Raw genomic sequence first — 21348 nt, 5'->3', positions numbered from 1 at the left:
ATTCGCGATAATGTATTATATTATTGAGCATCAAGGCCCTGTCCCATGGATATGAATACAATGTTGTTTTCGAAAACAAATAAAGAAGAAACTACTGAAAAAGAATTGTTAGATAACAAGTATTTCATACCAAAATCGATATCAAATAAAGCGGTACATAACCAATAACAGCGGATTTCAATATTGGAATCAGACAATATTGTGAGGGCATTGTCATCTGCTCTGTACGCTAACACGCGTTCGGTCAAAGCGGTCCAACTAGTACGCGCGCTTCTAGATTCCGCGACTGATGCCGCTGTCCTGGTGGCCTCCTGATTAGTTCGCCCTATCGTGTTGATGAAGTGAGGTTAACCGAGAATAATTTATCCAAGCAAATGCGATAAACAAAATGGGGGTACAATGTATGTCTACGAGTACAGAGAGAAGAATTTGTTCTGTTTTTGTAGTAAGTAGTACATATGTACAACAAAATTTGCGTAACGAGAACGACGAAAGACCGATGTGACTTGTAACAGTCCAGGCACAGTTTGCATACATAAATGAAAGTATCCGTGTTCTCAGGTGTGTACCTGTTTATTTATACAGTGAGATTAAAATCACTGTTGGTTCTCCCTCTAGGATGGCTAACATCCATTAGCTCTCCGGTCATTTTCGTTCGCCCTCTACGCCGGTAAGTTTCGTTTGGCTTCAAAGTATTTGTCAAATCCCCGCCCTCTCGTGGAATTTAGAATATCTATTACAAAGAAAGGACAGTTGCAAATAATATCTACCTTGATTGTTTGAAAACACTAGTGGGTTGGGTAACGATGCAACTACGTACATGTTCCCTGGGTACGCATCCTTACGCACAGTCGATCCAGCTGGACCATGGCTGTGATCTAGCGTAGTATAGTGCAAAGCCGCGGTGGACACCAATACCAGTCATGGTGTGCCGTTCGCTCGGGCGATCACTGCAATGCTAGTCCACACTACACATCAGTCACTCACTCACTCGCAATGTAAATGAGTTCAATACAATAATATTTGATGGAATAAAACTTAGTGTCTTGCTTAGTTTGCCATATGAGATTGTGAAAACAATTTCCAGAAAGAAATTTTAAATTATTCAGATTCACAGGCCAGTGACTGTGAAACTATTCCGTTCACTGTAGATTTTTCTCCAGATTTTTCTCCAAATTTTTCCGTTTTCAGAGGCAGCAAATCCACTTGTAATGACAACGCTACAAAATAATAACAATAATGAACTCTCCGACAACCCATAATGGACTCAAGCACACTTTGTACTCCATATATGTACTCGGCTCACGCCTCGTACATTTATGTCGCACAAAGTGAGCTTTCATCCATTATGAATGTTTAAGGATGTAGTAGACATAACAGTCACTATTTTATACATTTTTTGTTTATTGTCTATTTTGGTGGCATTTGTCTATCTGCATGCAATGGATGTGTTTTCCACTCAAAATAGTAACCAGTACACCCAAAAAAGGCATTTTTAACAAAAAAGTTAGGATATGTGTTTATAACAGCAGACCGCTCACTTTGATTTCAGGATAATCGGCTTTGAGCGTAAACAATAAATATTGACCTAATTTGCATAAGTTGGCCTACTTAGCAACGGAAACAACGCACGCACGCCCTGTCTCTGTGATCGTTCTATATTAGTACACCGTGTGACACATCAACAAATTAGCGCTCCTTAAAATTGTTATCAGAATTATTATTAGAGAAGGAAGGGACAAAAAAGGAAGAATATGACTCCAATGTCCGAAGAAGCAAAACTTCGTCTCAGAAAAAATAACATCGATCGCGGTTCGGAAAGTTCGGACTCCAACGACGGTGCAACATTTATCTACATGTAGCTCAGAATTGAAGAACTAGAAAAAGTGTCAAGAAGTGCATAAGAAAGGAAATTATCGTCACATGGTGACGATGATGGGGTGGCTGACGCAGATGGATCGCTGAGACTGATCGATGTCTACATTTTAAATAGCGAACTTTTTCGGCGCCATTGCGGTGCTCAGGTTGCAACGAAGGGATTTGACATTGGAGGAAGACGCACGGCACGGCGGGGACCCCACTTCCAAATTAAATGTTCAAATTCCGAATGTTATTTTTCCTCAGCCGAGAGAATTTTCACGTCTTTTGAAAAACAAGAAAAAGAGCTCCAAGTAAATAGGAAAATGGTGATCGCCGGAAGAGTGATCGGTAAAGGCCGACGTGTGATGGCAAAATTTGCCAAGTACATGGGTTTACCGGCACCGATCCACCGGGGACTATATAAAAAACACGTCGTTGAAGTGGAAAACGGGGCCGAGAACGAACTTGAGAAGGAATTCGTAGAAGTGGCGTCAGTAGAGCTCCGACAAATAAAATTCAAATCAAGAAACGTGTCAATCACCTCACTCCTTATACGGAGTGTCCCCGCCCAATTATGACGTCAAATTTTCAGAGCTGAACAGTACTGCAGGTTTACTTCCTGCATGGAGCTCCATGATTCCTGTATACCAGACAGGGTTATCTTTTTACAGGCCGGCATTGGGTATGGCAAGGTACTTTTTTTCACACGTTGTCCGTCCCAAACGACAAATTATTTATCACAACTAAATTTTAATATCCAGTAAGAAACTGAAATATAAATACAATTGAATAATCGTTACGCCAGTCCCGGTCGCCGCTCGACCGAACAGTGAAACACATGCTCTGTCCGACCGAGCTGCTTCTATCGCTCGTCTCCTATATATATATATATATATTTTCTAAGGGGGGGGGGGTCCGATATGATCGTTGTCGGCAACTTCGACATTGTGTAGAAAACACGCGGCGATTCACACTGATCACAGTTGGTCTACATTAAAAATTGCAGTAGCTGCCACAATAACCCCAGTCGTGCGGTTCCCGGTTACTAAGGAAGTAACCATAATCTCTCACTTATGTCCAGTCAATAAACAACCTTTGTATGCGCATAGGATTACGTAATTTATCTTTTGTAACTGTACAACGCTATTTCGATGAACGAGTCTCGCCAGTGCTTTGGAGCCTGTTTTACGTTGAATATCGACGATACGCTTGATCACTTTGTAACTTGAACCACACAATCTATAAAATAGAAGTATACCCTTTGCCCGAGTATAACATTTTTTCTCAAACGACGTCCCAAACTGAAAATATTGGCCAGTTTGTTCAGTGGAAAGGTTATTTGCCGTTTCTGCCAAATGAAAACGAACTAATTAGTGAACTACATTATCGAGTACGCTGCGTTCCCTGGGTATCGCATTGGCTTGAATTTTGCATGGGCTGTTCTACCGAAAGTGTCAAACATGCGGGTGAGAGCGTTTTATCCTAACAATAATCGTTGGCGAGAAATCTTGTTATAAACTAAAAGTAAATTGAGTGTAATTCAGTGACCGCGGTCCAACATTTCAAGCTGGTCTCATGAAATAAACTCATCTCACTGGGCAAAAATCTTGTCACCCGATTGGATGGGACACACTGTGGTTAACATTACGATGTTTGTTACTCATCTAACTAGTTACAGTTTCATGCAGTACTCGTTTTTTTAAAATAACATTTTTGTTTGTTTACTTAGTAATCACGTGATAACCATTAAATTCTATCCAAAATTACCCAGAATTTCAGAAAGTGTGAGATAAAAGGTTTCATAAAGTATATGGTTTACTATTGTTCAGGACAATTCTTATATGAAAATATCAAGCCTAACTATAACATACTTGTTATGTCTACTACATCCTTAAATAAATTATCATATATTATGGGTCAAAGGTCACGACCTACTTGCATAAAAATAACAAACTCACTTTTTGGAAAATATTTTTCTTGAAAGTATAATGGGCGTGTGGGCATTTTAAAATCAAACAAAATGGCGGGAAAAGGGGAAGTACAGGCAGAAAAACTCACCCTGGGGGCACGACTTGACCTTCTTTCGCCAACAAATCGTAAACGGTCCCCACCTCCGTTGATTTCAATTTTAACTTCTCTGATGCATTTGTGTTACCATTTTCTGCTTTCTCTTGTTCGTAGACAGCAAGAACAGTCCCCTGATTTACCTTTGAACCAGATTTGACCTTCCATTTCGTGATACGGCACGAAATTGTGCCTGGTAAACACACAGTTTTCAAGAGAGACGCCATCTTGAAAACTCGTTAACGGCGTTTCATGTCCGCGATTTTATATCAATTTTAGTAAAACTACGAGTCCAAACTGCTAATTGTCAATGATACAGCCAGTTTAACGAGAGTTAAGTGTTTTTACATCAGGGGATAAAATAAAGTGATCAGTTTTAACATGTTTATTGACAAGATATTCGTACTAATTCTTATGTGTAGCGAACGAGGTTAACATTGAAATGCATGATGGGGCTGGAGGGCGCCCTTTTTCAAAATTGAAAAACAAAATACTAGGTGGGCTGTCGAATTTACCGAAGTATCACGCTTGTGAAGGAAAACCGCAACTGTTACACATGTACTGTAGGATAGGGTAGGGTAAGAATCACTAGTCACTAGTGTTTATTCATTTAATTACATGTCTTGCATATTTATCTGCTTGTTCCACCAAAGAGACACTGTAGTTTCCGGTGGTTCCACTAGCTGATTTATCATTATTAATGTTACCAACTGGAACCATGAAAATACTGATCGCCTTACACAAGTATGATCCAAGTGTGGCAAAGTCTTCATACATCGGCTGAGCATTTAGCCATTGATCTCTCAACCATCTGGGAAAAAAACACCCCCACCCATACATAACACTGCATCTGCTTTTGTACAGCGCAATATTTTATATTTAACTCGCATAACAAGCCACTTCGCGATGAGCGTCTTTTGCGGTCAGTAATATTTACGAACATTTTTGTTCACTATTGGCGATCTGCTCCGCTAGGATTGCCCTTAAAATCAATTTTGTGTGTCTGTGTGTGTGATTTCCAGTGTGTTCACGTATTAATTCTTCTGTGATTGTTTGGCTTGGCCTATTTCCCTCAAACTTGGCAGGCAGGTAGGTCACACAATCACTCTAGTTATTAGGTAAAATCTGAAAGAAAAAAAATTGAGTGTGGACACAAAGTTACTATTTGAATTTTTAATATCTTTTTTCATTACTGATATCTTTTTTCATTACTCTTCTGTGATTTTTTTGGCTGGGTCGATTTGGTTCAAACTTGGCAGGCAAGTTACACCTTCACTCTAGTTAATAGGTTGTAAAATTTGTAAACAAATTCTGGCCCACCGTTTCCATGGCAACAGCAAAAAAACTGATTTTTTTTAATACCTTTGCGCCAAATGTATCTTATCCTACAATTCTAGGATTACTAAGCCTGAGTGTGGGCATACATTTACTGGTTGTTTTATGTCTATTTTCATTACCGAGAAACTTGACCTCAAAGTTGAGGTAACTTTTCACCAGCGGCTTTTAACTGCTCTGTGTTTTTTTTGGCTTGGCTGATTTTGTTCATACTTGACAGGCAGGTCGTACCGTCACTAATTGAAAACAAATTCTCGCTCACCACTGCCATGGCAACAGCCAACAACTGATTTTTTAATACTTTCGCCCCAAAATTATTACCTTCCACCAGTCTTGTAATAGCAGTGTTACTCGTAATACGATCATGTTTTTTTTTATGTTGGCTACTGTATCAACGTAATCCCAACACAACTTTGAACTATAAATGAACTGTAAATGCTGCCTTCGATCTTGAAAATATTATCAAAAAACAGTTGGAAATAATAAATTTAACAACAGAATAAGTGACTTCTGAAGACTGAACGTTTTTTTGCGAACTTCGTATACAGGGCCTGGTTTTAGTTATAAACAGACGTTAGCTTCACGTTCATGTTCTACCATGGCAACAGCCGAAAACATGATCGCCAACCAGCCTACTGGCTTGGCAATTCCAACCACCAATTAGACCATGTCACAGCATTTCCAACAAATCCAAAATCACTCGTTAATTTTGTTTACTTTACATTTGTACTATGATTACATTTGAAGTTATGATTAAATTTTAATGCATACATGTACACTCACAAAAAATACCCCAAAATAAGAGAAATTAGGATATGGCCTTGACAAAAAAGCAATAATTTTTCATGTTTTAATATTGCATTTTTTTTTCTATCTGTGTAACTTCATGTAGAATTCCTGATGAGATTTAAAGTTCAGTTCATGGAGGCTGCAAATTAATAAATATTGTATTCACTGACATTTATTTTGTATTTACATTTGCAATGAGTTCCACAGTATCTTTTTCTTACCGGTGTGGCTACAGTGACTGTGTAGTGTTTTTGTTTTGTCGATTGTTGTCAGTTGTTTGTTTTGTGTTCTTGGAATTTTGTACAAAATCAACAACGGTTAAATAGGTATGTTATTTCCATTTTGCAGTACTAGTATATCATAGACAATAGCATGAGATTGTAATGTAAATTTCATTCATTAATGTTGTAAGATGACGCTTTCTCCGAGGCCTTCAGAGTCCCATGTTGACTATGTCCCGGCCCGTTTACTTACTTGTTGTCAGTGTCTGAGTGGTATATACAAAATACGACCAAGTAAACGTCAGAACATTAAAAAAAATAGAAACCTAAAAATCAGTTGCCCATGCCAAGAGAGCTGCAGAACCAAAACAATCTGTCGCCGTCCACAGCAGCGATATGATTTTACACATTGAAATTGAAAATCGCAGGTGTAGACATATTGCATAGAAATGATCGCTAAATACATCTATCCCGGCCAGCAATCGAATCATCAATCTTCATGAGTGACGTAACTGGCATTTCCATCTATTTCCTTCTATTCCCACTATCCTAAAACGCTCAAGTGAATGTTGTCTAATTCGCGAGTGTGCGTATTTTCGTACAGTGGCGTAAACATTGCTACAATCAAAGACGCGCTGAACAGAAAGTCAATTCTGGGCTAGTACCATTGTCAAATTCTGGGGAGTAGAGGACTATTTATATGGGAGACGTTACACTAAGGAACTATTAATATTGTTCGATTTGCATATAAACATCTTTTATTGGAACAGGGCATGTTCTATATTCACCAGAAAACAAAGTTGTTATGTTTCTAGACACACAACAGACTCGAAACAATGGAAACCGTCCGCTAAGAGCGACCTGTGTTTCCGAAAATCAAGTCTTATCGCCCTTGCGTTTCCGAGCAAAAAAACGTTGCAGCTAAAAACGACCGATTTTCGCCCAATCTTCTATGAATTTTTCATAATTTAGCTAATTCAGTCCAGCGGTTAGATAGGGTAGTTATTAGAGACGCCCGAAGAACCAAAATTTGGGACGTGAATCGCTCCAGGGACGAAAAATTGGCTAAAATAGCCAGGGGGGTGAAGGACTGCATTTCAAAAACATATTTTATATATAGGGTATATAATAAACTTGCATTTCGTTACGATTTCAACATGTACATAAGTCTGCACAAAGACAATGAGGCGTACCGGTAAGTGAATTTCGACGAATGTGAAATATGTCGTTGTTTTCATTTATCACCAATCAAATAATTTCTAGTTAGTTTGTGATAACAGTCTTGCCATGGAGCTAGAAATTTATTCATGAAAACTGCAGGCTGTAATTATCATTTTGATGTTAATGGTGCAAAAAATTGCTATATGGAATAGGAATTTTTATTTTCATGTTATCAATTTACTTTTAAAAAACAAAGTAAAAGTAGCTATCATAAAATATATAATCACTGTGAAATGAAATACTCAATTGTGAAGTACACTACATGGTACATGCGTGGAGCTAAAAAGCATGGTACTGTATAACTGATAAATTTCCTCTAAAACATTGCTGGTCATCAAAAAAACTATGATTAAAATAGAAATCCATGTTGAACTCAACTGTAACGTCACTAACATGCGAAACTTCTTATCACATAAATGTTAAAATTAATAAAATTGGTCACGAATGGGCAACAACTTGTGTTTAAAAAATAAACGATTTACGGCTTTGAATATCAAGATCTTTCCCACAGACAAGACAAGTAATCAACCATGACTTCGCTTGGAATGTATCCAGGACTGTGTTGTTGCCGGTGCCAAAGGTCGCTGAATGACCTCTGATGTCACTTGAAAGAAAATGCGTACATGTATTGTTTGTTATTTCATCTGCATATTCGTTTTTATGGGCGCAAAATATTTTCCTGTTCAGCAATATTAGCATAATTAAGTAAATATGCGGTCTCAATCATGGCATAAAAGGCTTATTTTAATAAGATTAATTCTGCCTAAAACAAAGCTATGTAAACAGCTTAAAACAGGCTTAAATAGTGTCCTCTCCCCTTCTCTTTTTACCTCCATGGTCTTGCAAACCCAACTCTTTCCTCAGGCTAGCTACCAATCTGTATTTGCTGTAGTGATGTTTTTCAATACTGACATATTTTTATCTCTCATTTTTATACATACAGTCTGTACCTACAGCATCATGGCATCTGCAGTCACACCATTTAGGACTCCGGGCACTACCCCATGGCCATCAAGACGTCATATGCCATACACAAAGACGCCAACATCCAGAAGATTAACTTGTAAGCGCAATTAAAAATAATGTCACTGAACATGAATTCATAAAAACAAAATCGCTACATACTTATTTTTAAAATTTTGTTGTATTGACATAATTTTGTAAGGATTCACATCAAATCAGCAATCAATTTAAACAATTGCAGTGAAGTATCATATATGTATAAATTATTACTTGTATTTATGCATGTTTAAGATCTCATAATCAATGCAAACTTTATAATCTTTGAATCCAGTAGTTTGTTTGTAGTTATTTGGTCATAGCTAGAAAACATAGTCAGATAAGAAAAGAAAAAAAAGATTGTCTAGCACACAGCAATTCAAATGTCGTTCACTAGACTGAAAGTAAAATCAGTTTTTTTCAATAGTCGGAACAGTAAAAAACACACAACAGTGCAGGTTGCCCTCAGACAAACAGTGGTAAAGTATTTTCATATATTGTATGCCTATACATGTATCTAAGCTTTCAGATGATGTGTAGGTTGCTATAGTACCATACTGAGGAAATTTTAGATACTAGAGTAATGTCTGAAATACAGATCAGTTTTTGACTTATTAGCTACGCTGTTGACTTTGTCGAGCGGAGCTTATCATATGAGTGATTGTCTTGCGTCGTCCGTGTCAATGTTTTACTTTTTCGACTTCTTCTTGAAAAATACAAGCCTGAATGCTTTGATACTTGGTGTATATGTACCTTGGGTAGACCTCTCTCAGATTTGTTCATTTCATGATGATATCATACTACGTGTGGACTTCTTTCAGATTTGTCCCTATGCTTTTTGACTCCCATGTGCGAAGCACAAAATGGGAGTCTTTGCAGTTAGTGTGTCTGTATGTGTGCATGTGTGTGTGTATGTGTGTGTGTATGTGTGTCCGACTGTTCCACTGCTATCTCAAGAACCATACATCGGTTTTTGATGAAACTTGGTGCATAGATGCTCTGGGCCAATGCGCAGATTTGATAAGGTTTTGGTAAAAATCCATGCTCGTTAATTACCTAATTTGCATAATAATTAGCTAATTTTTAGCTGTTCTATGACTGTTCCACTGATATCTAAAGAACCACTCATTGGATTTTGATGAAACTTGGTACATAGATGCTCTGAACATATGCGCAGATTTGATTAATTTTTGGTAAAAATCCGTGCATATTAATTACCTAATTTGCATGATATTTAGCTATTTTTTAGTGGTTCCATGACTGTTCCACTGATATCTAAACAACCTCTCATTGGATTTTGATGAAACTTGGTACATAGATGCTCTGAACTAATGCTAGGTTTTGATTAGTTTTTGGTAATAATCCGTGGATACTAATTACCTAATTTGCATAATGATTAGTCAATTTTCGGTTTTTCCACTGATATCTCAAGTACTAATCATCACATTTCAATGAAACTTGGTACATAGATGTCATACGACACTGCACAGACCTGATAGTTTTTATGGTAATATCAGTACATATTAATTACCTAATTTGCATAATTAATTAATTTTCAGCATTTGATATAAGTAGTTAGCATTACATTTCAATGAAACTTGGTACTTACATACTCAAGGACTATGCAGAGATTGATTGTTTTCGATAAATATTTGTGCATATTAATCACCTAATTTGCATAATTAGTTAATTTTCAGCTTTTCCACGGGTATCTCAAGTACTAATCATCACATTTCAATGAAACTTGGTACATAGATCCTTTAGGACTATGCAAAGACCTGATTAGTTTTAGGGTAAATAATTGTGCATATTAATTACCTAATTTGCATAATTAATTTTCAGCTTTTCTACTGATATCTAAAGTACTAATCACATTTCAATGAATCTAGAATTATGCAGACCCAATTAGTTTCCGATAAATATTTGTGCATATTAATCACCTAATTTGCATAATTAACCAACTTTCACACTGATATCTCAGGTACTATACATCACATATCAATGAATGTACATGGATGCTGTAGGACAATAGACAGACCTGAATAATTGTGGGTTAAAATCTGTACATATTAATTACCTAATTTGCATAATTAATTTTCAGCTTTTCTACTGATATCTAAAGTACTAATCATCACATTTCAATGAATCTAGAATTATGCAGACCCAATTAGTTTCCGGTAAATATTTGTGCATATTAATCACCTAATTTGCATAATTAACCAACTTTCACACTGATATCTCAGGTACTATACATCACATATCAATGAATGTACATGGATGCTGTAGGACAATAGACAGACCTGAATAATTGTGGGTTAAAATCTGTACATATTAATTACCTAATTTGCATAATTAACCAATTTTAAGCTTTCACACTGATATCTAAAGTACCGTAAAAACTCCAAAATTTCGACCAGTTTTAAATAATTGGTGTTAGAAATGTGACGTGTTTTTAGAGTCAAAATTAAGGTGCATTTTCGGACGGTCGAATTTTTCAGAATAGAAATCAGCAAAAAAAATGGGGATGATAGACAGTGTGCTTCATTAGTTTTTAAAAAATGCAATGTCCGTCAATTGACGTAAACTTCCTCATGTTTCACGGTAAAAGCAAAGGTCGTGGCCGAGTTGTAACTCAAAATCTAAACAAAGTCATCAATCAGTGAGTATTATGACAAGCAAAACAAAACATCAAGACGCGGAAAAGAGGTCAGCACAAAACTAATAGGTCAAAAGACAAAGCTGTCTCGCACTACCTAGGAAAACTTGCGAATGTTCGAAGTACAGGTACCCATTGGACAAAAGATACATGGAAGTTTAGCAAACGATCTCCCCGACCCAGTGCAATGTATCCGGTTAGAATCAAAGCTCACGTGTCCCTTATTTGAGGCTGTGAGGCTGCTTGTTTCTCTGTTGGTGTATCAATACTGTTCATTTGAAAACTGCATGAGTTATGAGTAATTGTAAACATTTAACTGTAGTCATCAATTTGATATCTTTCATATAAACATTTGTTAGATTACCGGTAGTAAGTTCACTGAGAATTTAATTTTGCAAATTATTTTTTGATGTTGAGAAAAGTGAAAAATATAAAATGAAAACGCAGTTTCCTGTGATAAATAAGTTTGTCTAATTCTAATAAAATTTCATGATTTATTAATATTTATGTTGAGCAATGGAAAAATATTGTAATACATATCTCTATGGAAAAAACTTGTGTACACGAATACAAGTGTACAAAATAAACCAAATCCATAATTGGATAATCGATTGTTGATAATGTAATTACAGGTAAAACTCATCGAAGGTTTCCAAGACTACGTAATGAAAGGTTACAAGTTTCAAGAATCAAAGGTCAGATTGTGTATGACATTTATTTTTTTAGTGCTACTATCGCATAAAACTCAATGAATCTGTATCTTGCTTACACTTATGTGTAGGGGTTTTAGTTTAGATTGGTGTAGTGCCTGATTTTCCATTTTCTTTATTGCTGTTTGAAAGTTGCACATTTGACTTAATTCATGTAATGGTTTTTGGACTATTGTAAAAAATATTCAATAGAATATTCACAATTATGCAAGTTGCGCATTTTTAGCTCCGCTGTCGACTTTGTCGAGCGGAGCTTATCATATGAGTGATTGTCCGTCGCAGTCGTCCGTGTCAATGTTTTACTTTTTCAACTTCTTCTTGAAAATTACAAGGCTGAATGCTTTGATACTTGGTGTATAGGTACCTTGGGTAGACCTCTCTCAGATTTGTTCATTTCATGATGATATCTTCAATTCTCTAATTTTGGTGAATACTGTAAAATCTGTATTAGAAGCCGCGGCTTCTATTAAAATGGTACAATGCAACAGAGGGGATGCGGCTTCTATTAGAGCATCTACACATATGAGAAATGATGAATTTTTGGTTCTCAATTATTCAAATAGAATGGATGCGACTTCTATTAGGGATGCGGCTTCTAATACAGATTTTACGGTATTTTTGTCATTTTTGGTAAAAAGTGATATTTTCGACTTCTTCTTAAACACCGTAAGTCCAATTGCTTTGATATTACATATATGGGTACTACATGTGGATCTCTCTCAGATTTGTTCATTTTGTGATGATATCTTTAATTCTCTAATTTTGGTGAATATTTTTGTAATTTTTGGTAAAAAGTGATATTTTCGACTTCTCTTTGAAAACTGCAAGTCTGTTTGCTTTTATATTACATATATAGGTACTACATGTGGAATCTTCGTGGTGATATCTTCAATTATCTAATTTTGATGATTATTTATGGTGAAAAGTGATATTTTTGAATTCTTGTTGAAAACAGCAAGTCCTGTTGCTTTGATACTATACATATTGTTCATTTTCTAATGATATCTTCTGTTCTTTAATTGCAATGTGCATTGCTAACAGCGGAGCTATCTCAGCCGATAGGCTGCTTGTTTTTAATTAGTTCTGGAAACATTATCCTAGGTTAAAGCTACTGTTTCTATATTTGATAATTTTAGATTTGTAATGTAATTTTTCTTTTTTTTCAGAGCTTGTTGACAAGACATGGAAAGTTTATAAAGCAACTCCTTTTTTTAACTTCTCTTACAAATCAGAAGGACTGAAAAGATATTCACGACATTTATCTGCTCATTTAGAGGCTGTAAGTAAAATTGTGTTTATACAATAGTAGACTCATAATAACAGACTTTATGATGTCATTTTATGTATGAAGTATTGTTATTGGCAGACTTGACCTGATATTTTCAGTATATCAGTTCATGTTCAGTTTATTGAAGTGCCACAGTTGTAGGTCGCTTACAATGCACATGTATAGAACATGTTTTAAATACCCCCATGTACAAAAGAATCCTTCTATATTGTCTTTATACTTGACATTTAACAAGAGTTTGTCTTTTTCAGGAAAGTAGCAAGAACATAGTTGATGTGGAGGGGGAGTTAGGTGAACATGGAACATTTGAAATCATGAACGGCGTTGCACTCAGTGAAAGTAAGTTATATTCACTACGTTTAATTACCCACCATAGACTCCGGTCAGTCACCCACCATAGACTCCAGTCAGTAAAAATTATTATTTTGAACTGTAGGCATTAATCAGCGATTCTGTCGGTGACGGAGAGATAGAATCTAGGTCTTGGGAAGCCCCATGACCCCAAGATTCTTTTACCCCTTACATCACGAACCCACGTGACTGAGGCCACATGGCAGCGCCATAGGCAGCAGTCAATCACTCTTCTTTTTTCTCCGCCTCATCGGGGAATGATTCTGAGCGACTCTACCTGGCTCTGTTGCTTTTTCCTGTCCTGGTTTCTAGCGTGAGTCGTCGCCGCAGATGCGGAATCCGACATTCTAGCTGGTAGGATCAGTTTTTCTTGTCTTTTTACCCTTGTGTCGTTTTCTCCTTTGTGTGTTATGCTTTTCCACAACAAAGAAATTAAAACCCGACACCACTATGTAACCACATGTTGGTTTCATGGCGGCACCTTGTACAACTGTAATTCGTTTCCCTCATGCATGTCGTCTTTTATTTATAATGTGTTTAGAAATGGATAGATGCACTGGCAACGCCAGGGGCTCACCGCCGGTATTATCTCATCAGTTTATGAGGCGGATCTGCAATCAGTGTACACAGAACTTGCAGGAATGGAACCCGCATACAAAATGCTACCGTTTTATCATGTGCTTTTGGGGTTCGGGTGTCTGCCCAGAGAATATTTGTAATCACTAGGGTTCTGAAGCCTGGGATTCTTTCCAGCAGTATGTCAAAATAGCCGAGACTGACCGCATTGCTCTCTTGCGAAAAGGGTGCGCGGCAAGTAGTACCGGCATGAGTATGAGTGAGTTGTGCATTGGCATGAGTGATAAGTCCTCGCACTCGGCTACCAGTTCTCATACCGGGATACCAAGCAAAGGGCCCGATAGTGGGGGTATATTTTGGTTTCCCCCCGCTGATCGGAGGGCATCTGCACAGTCTGTTTTTTCAGGCAGTGGGTTACCCAACTTTCCTGGCAACAGCGAGGCTGTGCCCCTTGAAGTCTTTCCTCCTATGGGGCCCGCGCTTGGTCCGGTTGTGGACCCATCCTCGCACGGCACCAGTTTTGCCGCTGAAATGAGGGCATTGGTCGAAGGACTGTCGGGGCAAATTGTGTCCCTGGCAGGCAGAGTAGACCACCTGAAGGCGGAACGAGCTGTCTCCACTGCGTCCTCTCAGCGGGCAAGTAGGAAGAAACACAGAAAGCACCGTTCGCATCCCAAACACGTCTCTTCCGGGGGAACCCCCCTTTCCCAGCCTTGATTTCTGAGCGTGGGGGTCGGTGCGCAGACGGTGTTGAGGGGCGGTTGTTGGTCAGCCGCGGAGGAGGTAACGCCAAAAGCCCCGGGCTGGGGTAATCTTTTACATAACTCCTTTCGCTGGACTAAACGCTACCCCATTGGGGCAATCTCAGATTTGGACCCCATTTCGTGGGACGAAACCAGAAGACCCCGACTGGACGAACCCCAAGGCTCCTTCCCCAGACCCCGGTACCACAAACTTCTGTTTTGCTAACCGGGTGAAGGGGGACAGCCGCGTTCCATGGTCATTCTCATCGACCCATTCTGAGACTATCCAACATGCCCTGAGGGCAGAGTTGAGACCCATCAATTTTTTAGAATTTGTGGGCGCCACACTGGAGTGCATTCTTGTGCGCACCCAGGACTCTGAGACCTCAGACGCAGAACGCACTCACCTCCTAGACCAGGCTACACAGTTAATGGTAGGGAACCGCACGGCTATGTGCGATATCCTCCAGTGTCATGTGGCTCTCTTGGCCGGGGCTACTACTGTGCAGCGGGACGCGGTTTTAGACGCCCACCCTCTTTGATGGGGAGATAGCGAGTGCAGTCGCAGAGCTTCGGGGTGTAACAAACCAAATGGTCCAAGTCGAATCCGCTAGCCAGTTGGCCGCTGCCAAGGGTAAGCGAAGGGAGCCCCAAGCACAAAAAGCACAATGCCCTAGGACTAGCTCCGCTAAACAGAGTCAGCCAGGAGGCAAGCACTCGTACCCATCGGCGGGAGGGAAGGGTAGCGGCGCCCCCCGGGAAAGAGAGGACCAGGTGGTGGCTCCTCCTCGGGTGGTCAACCCCGGCAGCGGGGTAAGCATGTTTGACGCTTACCTCTGCGACGGGGGGGATGGGCCTGTGTTTGGCAAGAGATCAGGCTACAGCTTAGTAACCCCAGTGATCTCCGGGGAGGCTCACCTCACGGTAGAGGAGAACCCCCCCCTCTTACAACCGCCGAACCCATGGCCACAGATCTCTGTCGCATGTAGATTGCACCGGTACATTTCAGATTGGAGGCAGCAGGTAACCGATCCCTGGACGCTCCAGGTGGTCACATGCGGTTACAGAATACCACTGACATCTCCATCGCCCCTGTCAGTGTCCCTCCCGTTGGGGGCACTGCCAGGGGATCCCCGCAAAGCGGAAGCAATCAGACAGGAAGTAGACAGTTTGCTAAGAAAGGGCGCCATACACAGAATAGTTCAGCTGGCACTAAGTCCGGCTTCTACTCAAATGTATTCGTAGTACCAATTTCTACAGGCGGCTGGCGTCCAGTTCTGGACCTAAGCAGACTAGCGACCATTTTTGTGCTAAAAATCATCAAAATCAAGCATTTCTCGGCTGTTTACAGATGGATTTTGTTCAAACTTGGTATATACATTAGACATTATAGGACCTTGATGCACATCATTTTGTTTTACGATCTGATTCAAAATGACCAGATGGTGGCCTTTTTTGTGCTAAACAATCATCAAATATCAAGCATTTCTGGCATTTATGGATGGATTTCGTTCAAACTTGGTACATATATTAGACATTACAGGTTCCTGATGCACATCATTTATTTTTCAGATTGTGTTCAAAATGGCTGTCTGGCGGCCATTTTGTTTTAATGAATGGGCTTTTAGACCCATATCTCCAACTTGTTTTAACTGATAATATTTTCAAATTTTAAATATTCATTATATATCATGTCATAGATAAACAGATATATTGGTTTGACTATCCTATTCAAAATGGCCGAATGGTGGTCATTTTTGTGCTAAAAAATCATAAAATATCAAGCATTTATGGGTGGATTTCGTTCAAACTTGGTACATACATTACATTACCATTAGGGTTCCTGATGCTCGTCATTTTATTTTTCAGATTGGATTCAAAATGGCTGACTGGTGGCCATTTTGTTTTAATGATTGGGCTTCTAGAGCCATATCTCTTAAATGCTTTGACTGATTATACTCAAATTTAATATATTCGTTATACATCATGTTATATATACATGTATTCAAAATGGCTGATTTTGAATGCTGTTCCAGAGCAATTTCTCTCAATATGGACAAGTACTTGTTTGACGAGTAGATACAAATGTCAATCATTTTAATGTTAAAAAATCATATTCCTGACATGGTTATATTCCAGCTATATTACTATAAACAAAAGTATATATCTTAAATTTGATAACTAACGAGGACTGTGCCATGCATGGCTTGTTTTTCTGTTTGCTCAGAAAAACCCGCCACCTATCGGCGTCTGACTCTGCCTACAGTTCAAAATAGTCATTTTGTCTGACCAGAGTCTATGGTGGCTAATTGAACGTAGTGAATTTAGGCGAGGGTCCTCCGAACCCGCCTATTCCACCCCACTTATTCCGTCGCGTTGGTCTAAGTCGTCGAGGCGGAGAGAAAGGAACCGGAGTGATTGACGGCTGCCTATGGCGCTGCCATGTGGCCTCAGTCACGTGGGTTCGTGACGTTAGGGGTAAAAGAATCTTGGGGGTCATGGGGCTTCCCCTGACCTAGATTCTATCTCTCCGTCACCGGCAGAATCTCTGATTAATGCCTACAGTTCAAAATAGTCATTTTGACTGACTGGAGTCTATGGTGGGTATGAACTATGTGAATATTGCCATCTGCAGCAATTTGATGCCAAACACATTTGTCATGTGTGTGTATTGGAATATTTGTGAGATTTGCTTCCTGTGTTGGCAGCACCTATTAACTGTACAGCCAGTGTATAGTCATATGTGTGTGGCTCTTCTCAGTTTGGATTCAAAGTTCTTGGAAGACTCAAGACCTTTTACAGCATGAACATTTGCTGAGAGGTGCCACTTTGACCAGAAAGAATCGCAGCTTGATCACACCTTATAGATTGACACCTTACCTCTAAAAAAGATGATAATTGCTCACAAACTTACAGTTTTCTATCGGTATAAACATGTTTCTCTCTTGAACTAAATCCTGCAATCATTCTGACTCGTTTTCAACAAGATAAATTCAACAGTTATTTTACATGGTAATGGTAAAATTTTGTTTTTACATGTACTTGCATGCATCATGTGCAGAGCTGATTTAGCTTTTCTAAATACTCATTATTACATGAAACTTTACTAGGTGATGTGGAGGCTGTTGAAATCACTGTCAAAACTAAAAAGCAAAATGGCAACGAAGATGGTAAAGTTGTACTGATCGGTGTGCTGTGTTCTGTGGAAATAGCTGAAGAATGTGTTATTAAAAACAAACAATTCACTAATTTACCAGTGTTTTTAGTCAAAGGCAATGTTGCTGTCACTAGACATGTGATAAATTTCTTACAGGTATGTCATTCTTGTGTCAATGTTCAAGTCATGCATGATTCCTGGGACATCATTTAATCCCGAAGTACATAATAGTAGCCTTTAAGAGTGTGTGTGTATGTAATCCATATTTTTGATATGGTTTAGCTCACGTACTATACAATACATCTCAGAACCATTATATGAGTGCTTCTTTTCAATGTTATATTGTTTTCCAACAGTGAATTACGATTTTTGTTTGTTTTAAACATCAGTTATTCAACAACAACCTGTTATTTCATGTAGATTCAGTTTTCTCCATACTATGTACCTACCATCTGTACTGTGACTGAACACACTAGTGTGTACCAGTAGATTCAGTTTTGTCTGTAGTATGTACCCACCATCTGTACCGTGACTGAACACACTAGTGTGTACCAGTAGATTCAGTTTTGTCTGTAGTATGTACCCACCATCTGTACCGTGACTGAACACACTAGTGTGTACCAGTAGATTCAGTTTTGTCTGTAGTATGTACCCACCATCTGTACTATGACTACCGGTAAACACACTAGTGTGTACCAGTAGATTCAGTTTTATCTGATTGAATTATCATACCATTTATCCACCTCAGGCACAATTTGATTCCAATATTATCGCAATGCATTTCCCTCCAATGGAACTTGCCTGGATGATAGCCATGTGGACGGGATTTATCCCAGGTATGTATTGTATTCGTTATTTCATTCTGTGAGCCAAACTCATCTTTGATTTTTTTTTTTTAATAACCGTCCAATTGCTTTGATACTCAATATGCAGATATATTGGATTCTGTTTTGAGTTTATATTTCAGTGTAGAAATGGAACATGCACTTGTACAAAATGAAGCACATCAATGCTTACATATCCATTCATCATATGTTTAATACATGAAGAGAGAGGGAAACTGTGACATATTGTCAATGATTTGTTTAAAGGCCAATTCACTACGTTCAATTACCCACCATAGACTCTGGTCAGTCAAAATGACTATTTTGAACTGTAGGCATTAATCAGTGATTCTGCCAATGACGGAGAGATAGAATCTAGGTCAGGGAAAGCCCCATGACCCTAAGATTCTTTTCTCATACGTCACGAATCTAGTGACCGAGGCCATATGGCGGCGCCATTACGACTGGCGAATCACTCTTCTTTTTCTCCGCATCGAGCGGGGATGAAGTTTAGCGGCTCTGCCTGGATCGCTTGCTTTTTCCTGTCCGGGTTTCTAGCTTGGGTTATTGCCGCGGCATCCAACATTGTAGCTGGTAGGATAAGTTTTCCTTGTAATTTTTACCCTTGTGTCGTTTTTCCCTTTTTGTGTAGCATTTTTCACAACAAAGAAATAAAACCTGATCGTCGTAGCTTAATCACTCGTTGATTTTGTTGCGTCACCTTTTCCAACTGTAATTCGCTCATGCATGTCATCTTCATTTTATGCTTGATCTATGTATTTAGAAATGGATAGATGTAATGACAGCATCAGAAGCTCGCTGTTGCTTTTTTTGTCTCCTCGTTTTTCGAGACGACTGTGCAGTGGTTATATTCAGAGCCATCAAAATCGCTGAGACTGACTGCATTGCTTGTATTTTCACAGCCCCTCGGTGGGCAAGCAAGAAGCAACATGAAAGCATCGCTCGCAATGTAATTACCCCTACCCTTGATCCTAAGACGACCACTTAAGGTTGCTTCAACGCTTATGGGATCACGGACGTCGGGATCCAAAGCAACCCCATCTGCACGTCTCTCCCTGCCTGGCGGAGTGGGGCACAAGGTGCACAAACGGTGTTGATGTGCGGACGTTGGTCAGCCGCGGAGAAGGTAACGCTTAAGGCCCCCAGATGGGGTAAAAACTTATGCAACACTTTCCGCTGGACCAAACGCTACCCGGTCGGTGTGGTTTCGGGATCAGACCCTAAAGTGTGGGATGAGACCAAAACACCCCCAACCGGATCCCAAGGCTCTTTCCCCAGACTCCCGGTACCACGAATTTCTGTTTGGAAAACCGGGTAAAGGGGGACGGTCGCGTTCCATGGGCATTCTCGCCAGATCAATCCGAGATGATCCATCACACCCTGAGAGGACTCTGAGACCTCGGAGGCAGAACGCACCAGCCTCCTAGACCCAGGCGACACATTTACTTGTGGGCCACCACACATCTACATGAGACATCCCCTAGTGTCACCTGGCTCTCTTGGCCGGGGCCACTACTGTGCAACGAGACACTGTTTTAGATGCGTGTGTTTTCGCTGGCAAACTCAGACTGGACATCTTCCACCCTCTTTGTTCAGGGAATGGCGGGTGCAGTCTCGTAGCTTCAGAGTGCAATGAACCAGAGGGTTCAAATCGAATCCGCTAGCCAGTTGGCCCTGCCAGGGAAGGGTAGTGGCGTGCCCCCAGGGAGGAAGGGTCTAGGTGATGACTCCTCACCCTCCTCGGGCGGTCGTCCACCCCGGGGGAAGCATTTTGATGCTTACCTCTACGACCAGGGCGACAGACATGTGTTCGGTGAGTGACCAGGTCACAACTTAGTGACTACCGCAGGCCTTGGGGAAAACTCACCTCATGAGAGAAGAGAGCACTCGCAACTGCCGAACCCATGGCCACATATCCCTGTTGTACACAGATTGCGCCGGTGTAGTCCGGTTTGAAGGCAGCGGGTGACCAATCCCTGGACTTTGCAGGTGGTGACATACTGTTACAGGATACTGCTGAAATTTCCATCTCCCCCGTCAGTGTCTCCCTTATTGGGAACTGCCAGGGGACTCCCGCAAGGCAGAAGCAATCATACAGGAAGTAGCAGTTTGATGGAAAAGGGCTGCATGCAAAGGGTAGATCAGTCGGCATTAAGTCCAGGCTTCTACCCAAATGTGTTCGTAGTACCAAATCTACAGTTTTGGACCTAGGCAGACTACATCAGTACGTGCTCCTCGATCGGTTCTGCATGGAGACGCCATTCAGAGTTCTTCTCTCCATCCACCGTTTCGACTAGCGAGCCCCACTTGACTTGAGTGGGGCCTACCTGCACATACCGATGCACCCAGTTTGGCCAAGTATTCAAATTTCAGGTGCTTCCATTCGGGTTAGGCCCCGCGCCCTACATGTTCACCAGAGGGATGAAACAGGTAGTGCTGCTGCTTCACCAAATGTCGGTACACCTCAATCTGTACCTAGGCAACTGGTTACTACACAACCCATACAAGGGGTTATTAGCCAAACACAGTCAGG

The 21348-nt window shown here is 39.9% G+C and overlaps 2 protein-coding genes across 2 annotated transcripts in view; one reads left to right on the top strand and one right to left on the bottom strand.

Moving 5' to 3' along the window:
- The window catches only part of LOC100366520 (RNA polymerase II subunit A C-terminal domain phosphatase-like), a 37971-nt gene extending 33787 nt beyond the window's left edge, over positions 1-4184 (bottom strand). Inside the window, exon 1 of the mRNA XM_006819721.3 lies at positions 3919-4184. Coding sequence (XP_006819784.1) covers positions 3919-4151 — 233 coding nt within the window. The 5' untranslated portion in view covers positions 4152-4184. The remainder of the gene's footprint in view (positions 1-3918) is intronic.
- A 226-nt stretch (positions 4185-4410) lies between these two features.
- Positions 4411-21348, top strand: part of LOC100366671 (centromere protein L-like) — a 46765-nt gene continuing 29827 nt past the window's right edge. Inside the window, exons 1-7 of the mRNA XM_085500736.1 lie at positions 4411-4497; positions 8434-8553; positions 11778-11840; positions 13022-13134; positions 13395-13482; positions 17924-18126; positions 18719-18806. Coding sequence (XP_085356862.1) covers positions 8451-8553; positions 11778-11840; positions 13022-13134; positions 13395-13482; positions 17924-18126; positions 18719-18806 — 658 coding nt within the window. The 5' untranslated portion in view covers positions 4411-4497; positions 8434-8450. The remainder of the gene's footprint in view (positions 4498-8433; positions 8554-11777; positions 11841-13021; positions 13135-13394; positions 13483-17923; positions 18127-18718; positions 18807-21348) is intronic.

Source organism: Saccoglossus kowalevskii, chromosome 6 (genome assembly GCF_978046115.1).
Source record: "Saccoglossus kowalevskii chromosome 6, keSacKowa6.1, whole genome shotgun sequence".
In the NCBI taxonomy this organism is placed as follows: Eukaryota; Metazoa; Hemichordata; class Enteropneusta; family Harrimaniidae; genus Saccoglossus; species Saccoglossus kowalevskii.
This window is presented reverse-complemented; position numbering and strand designations above follow the sequence as displayed.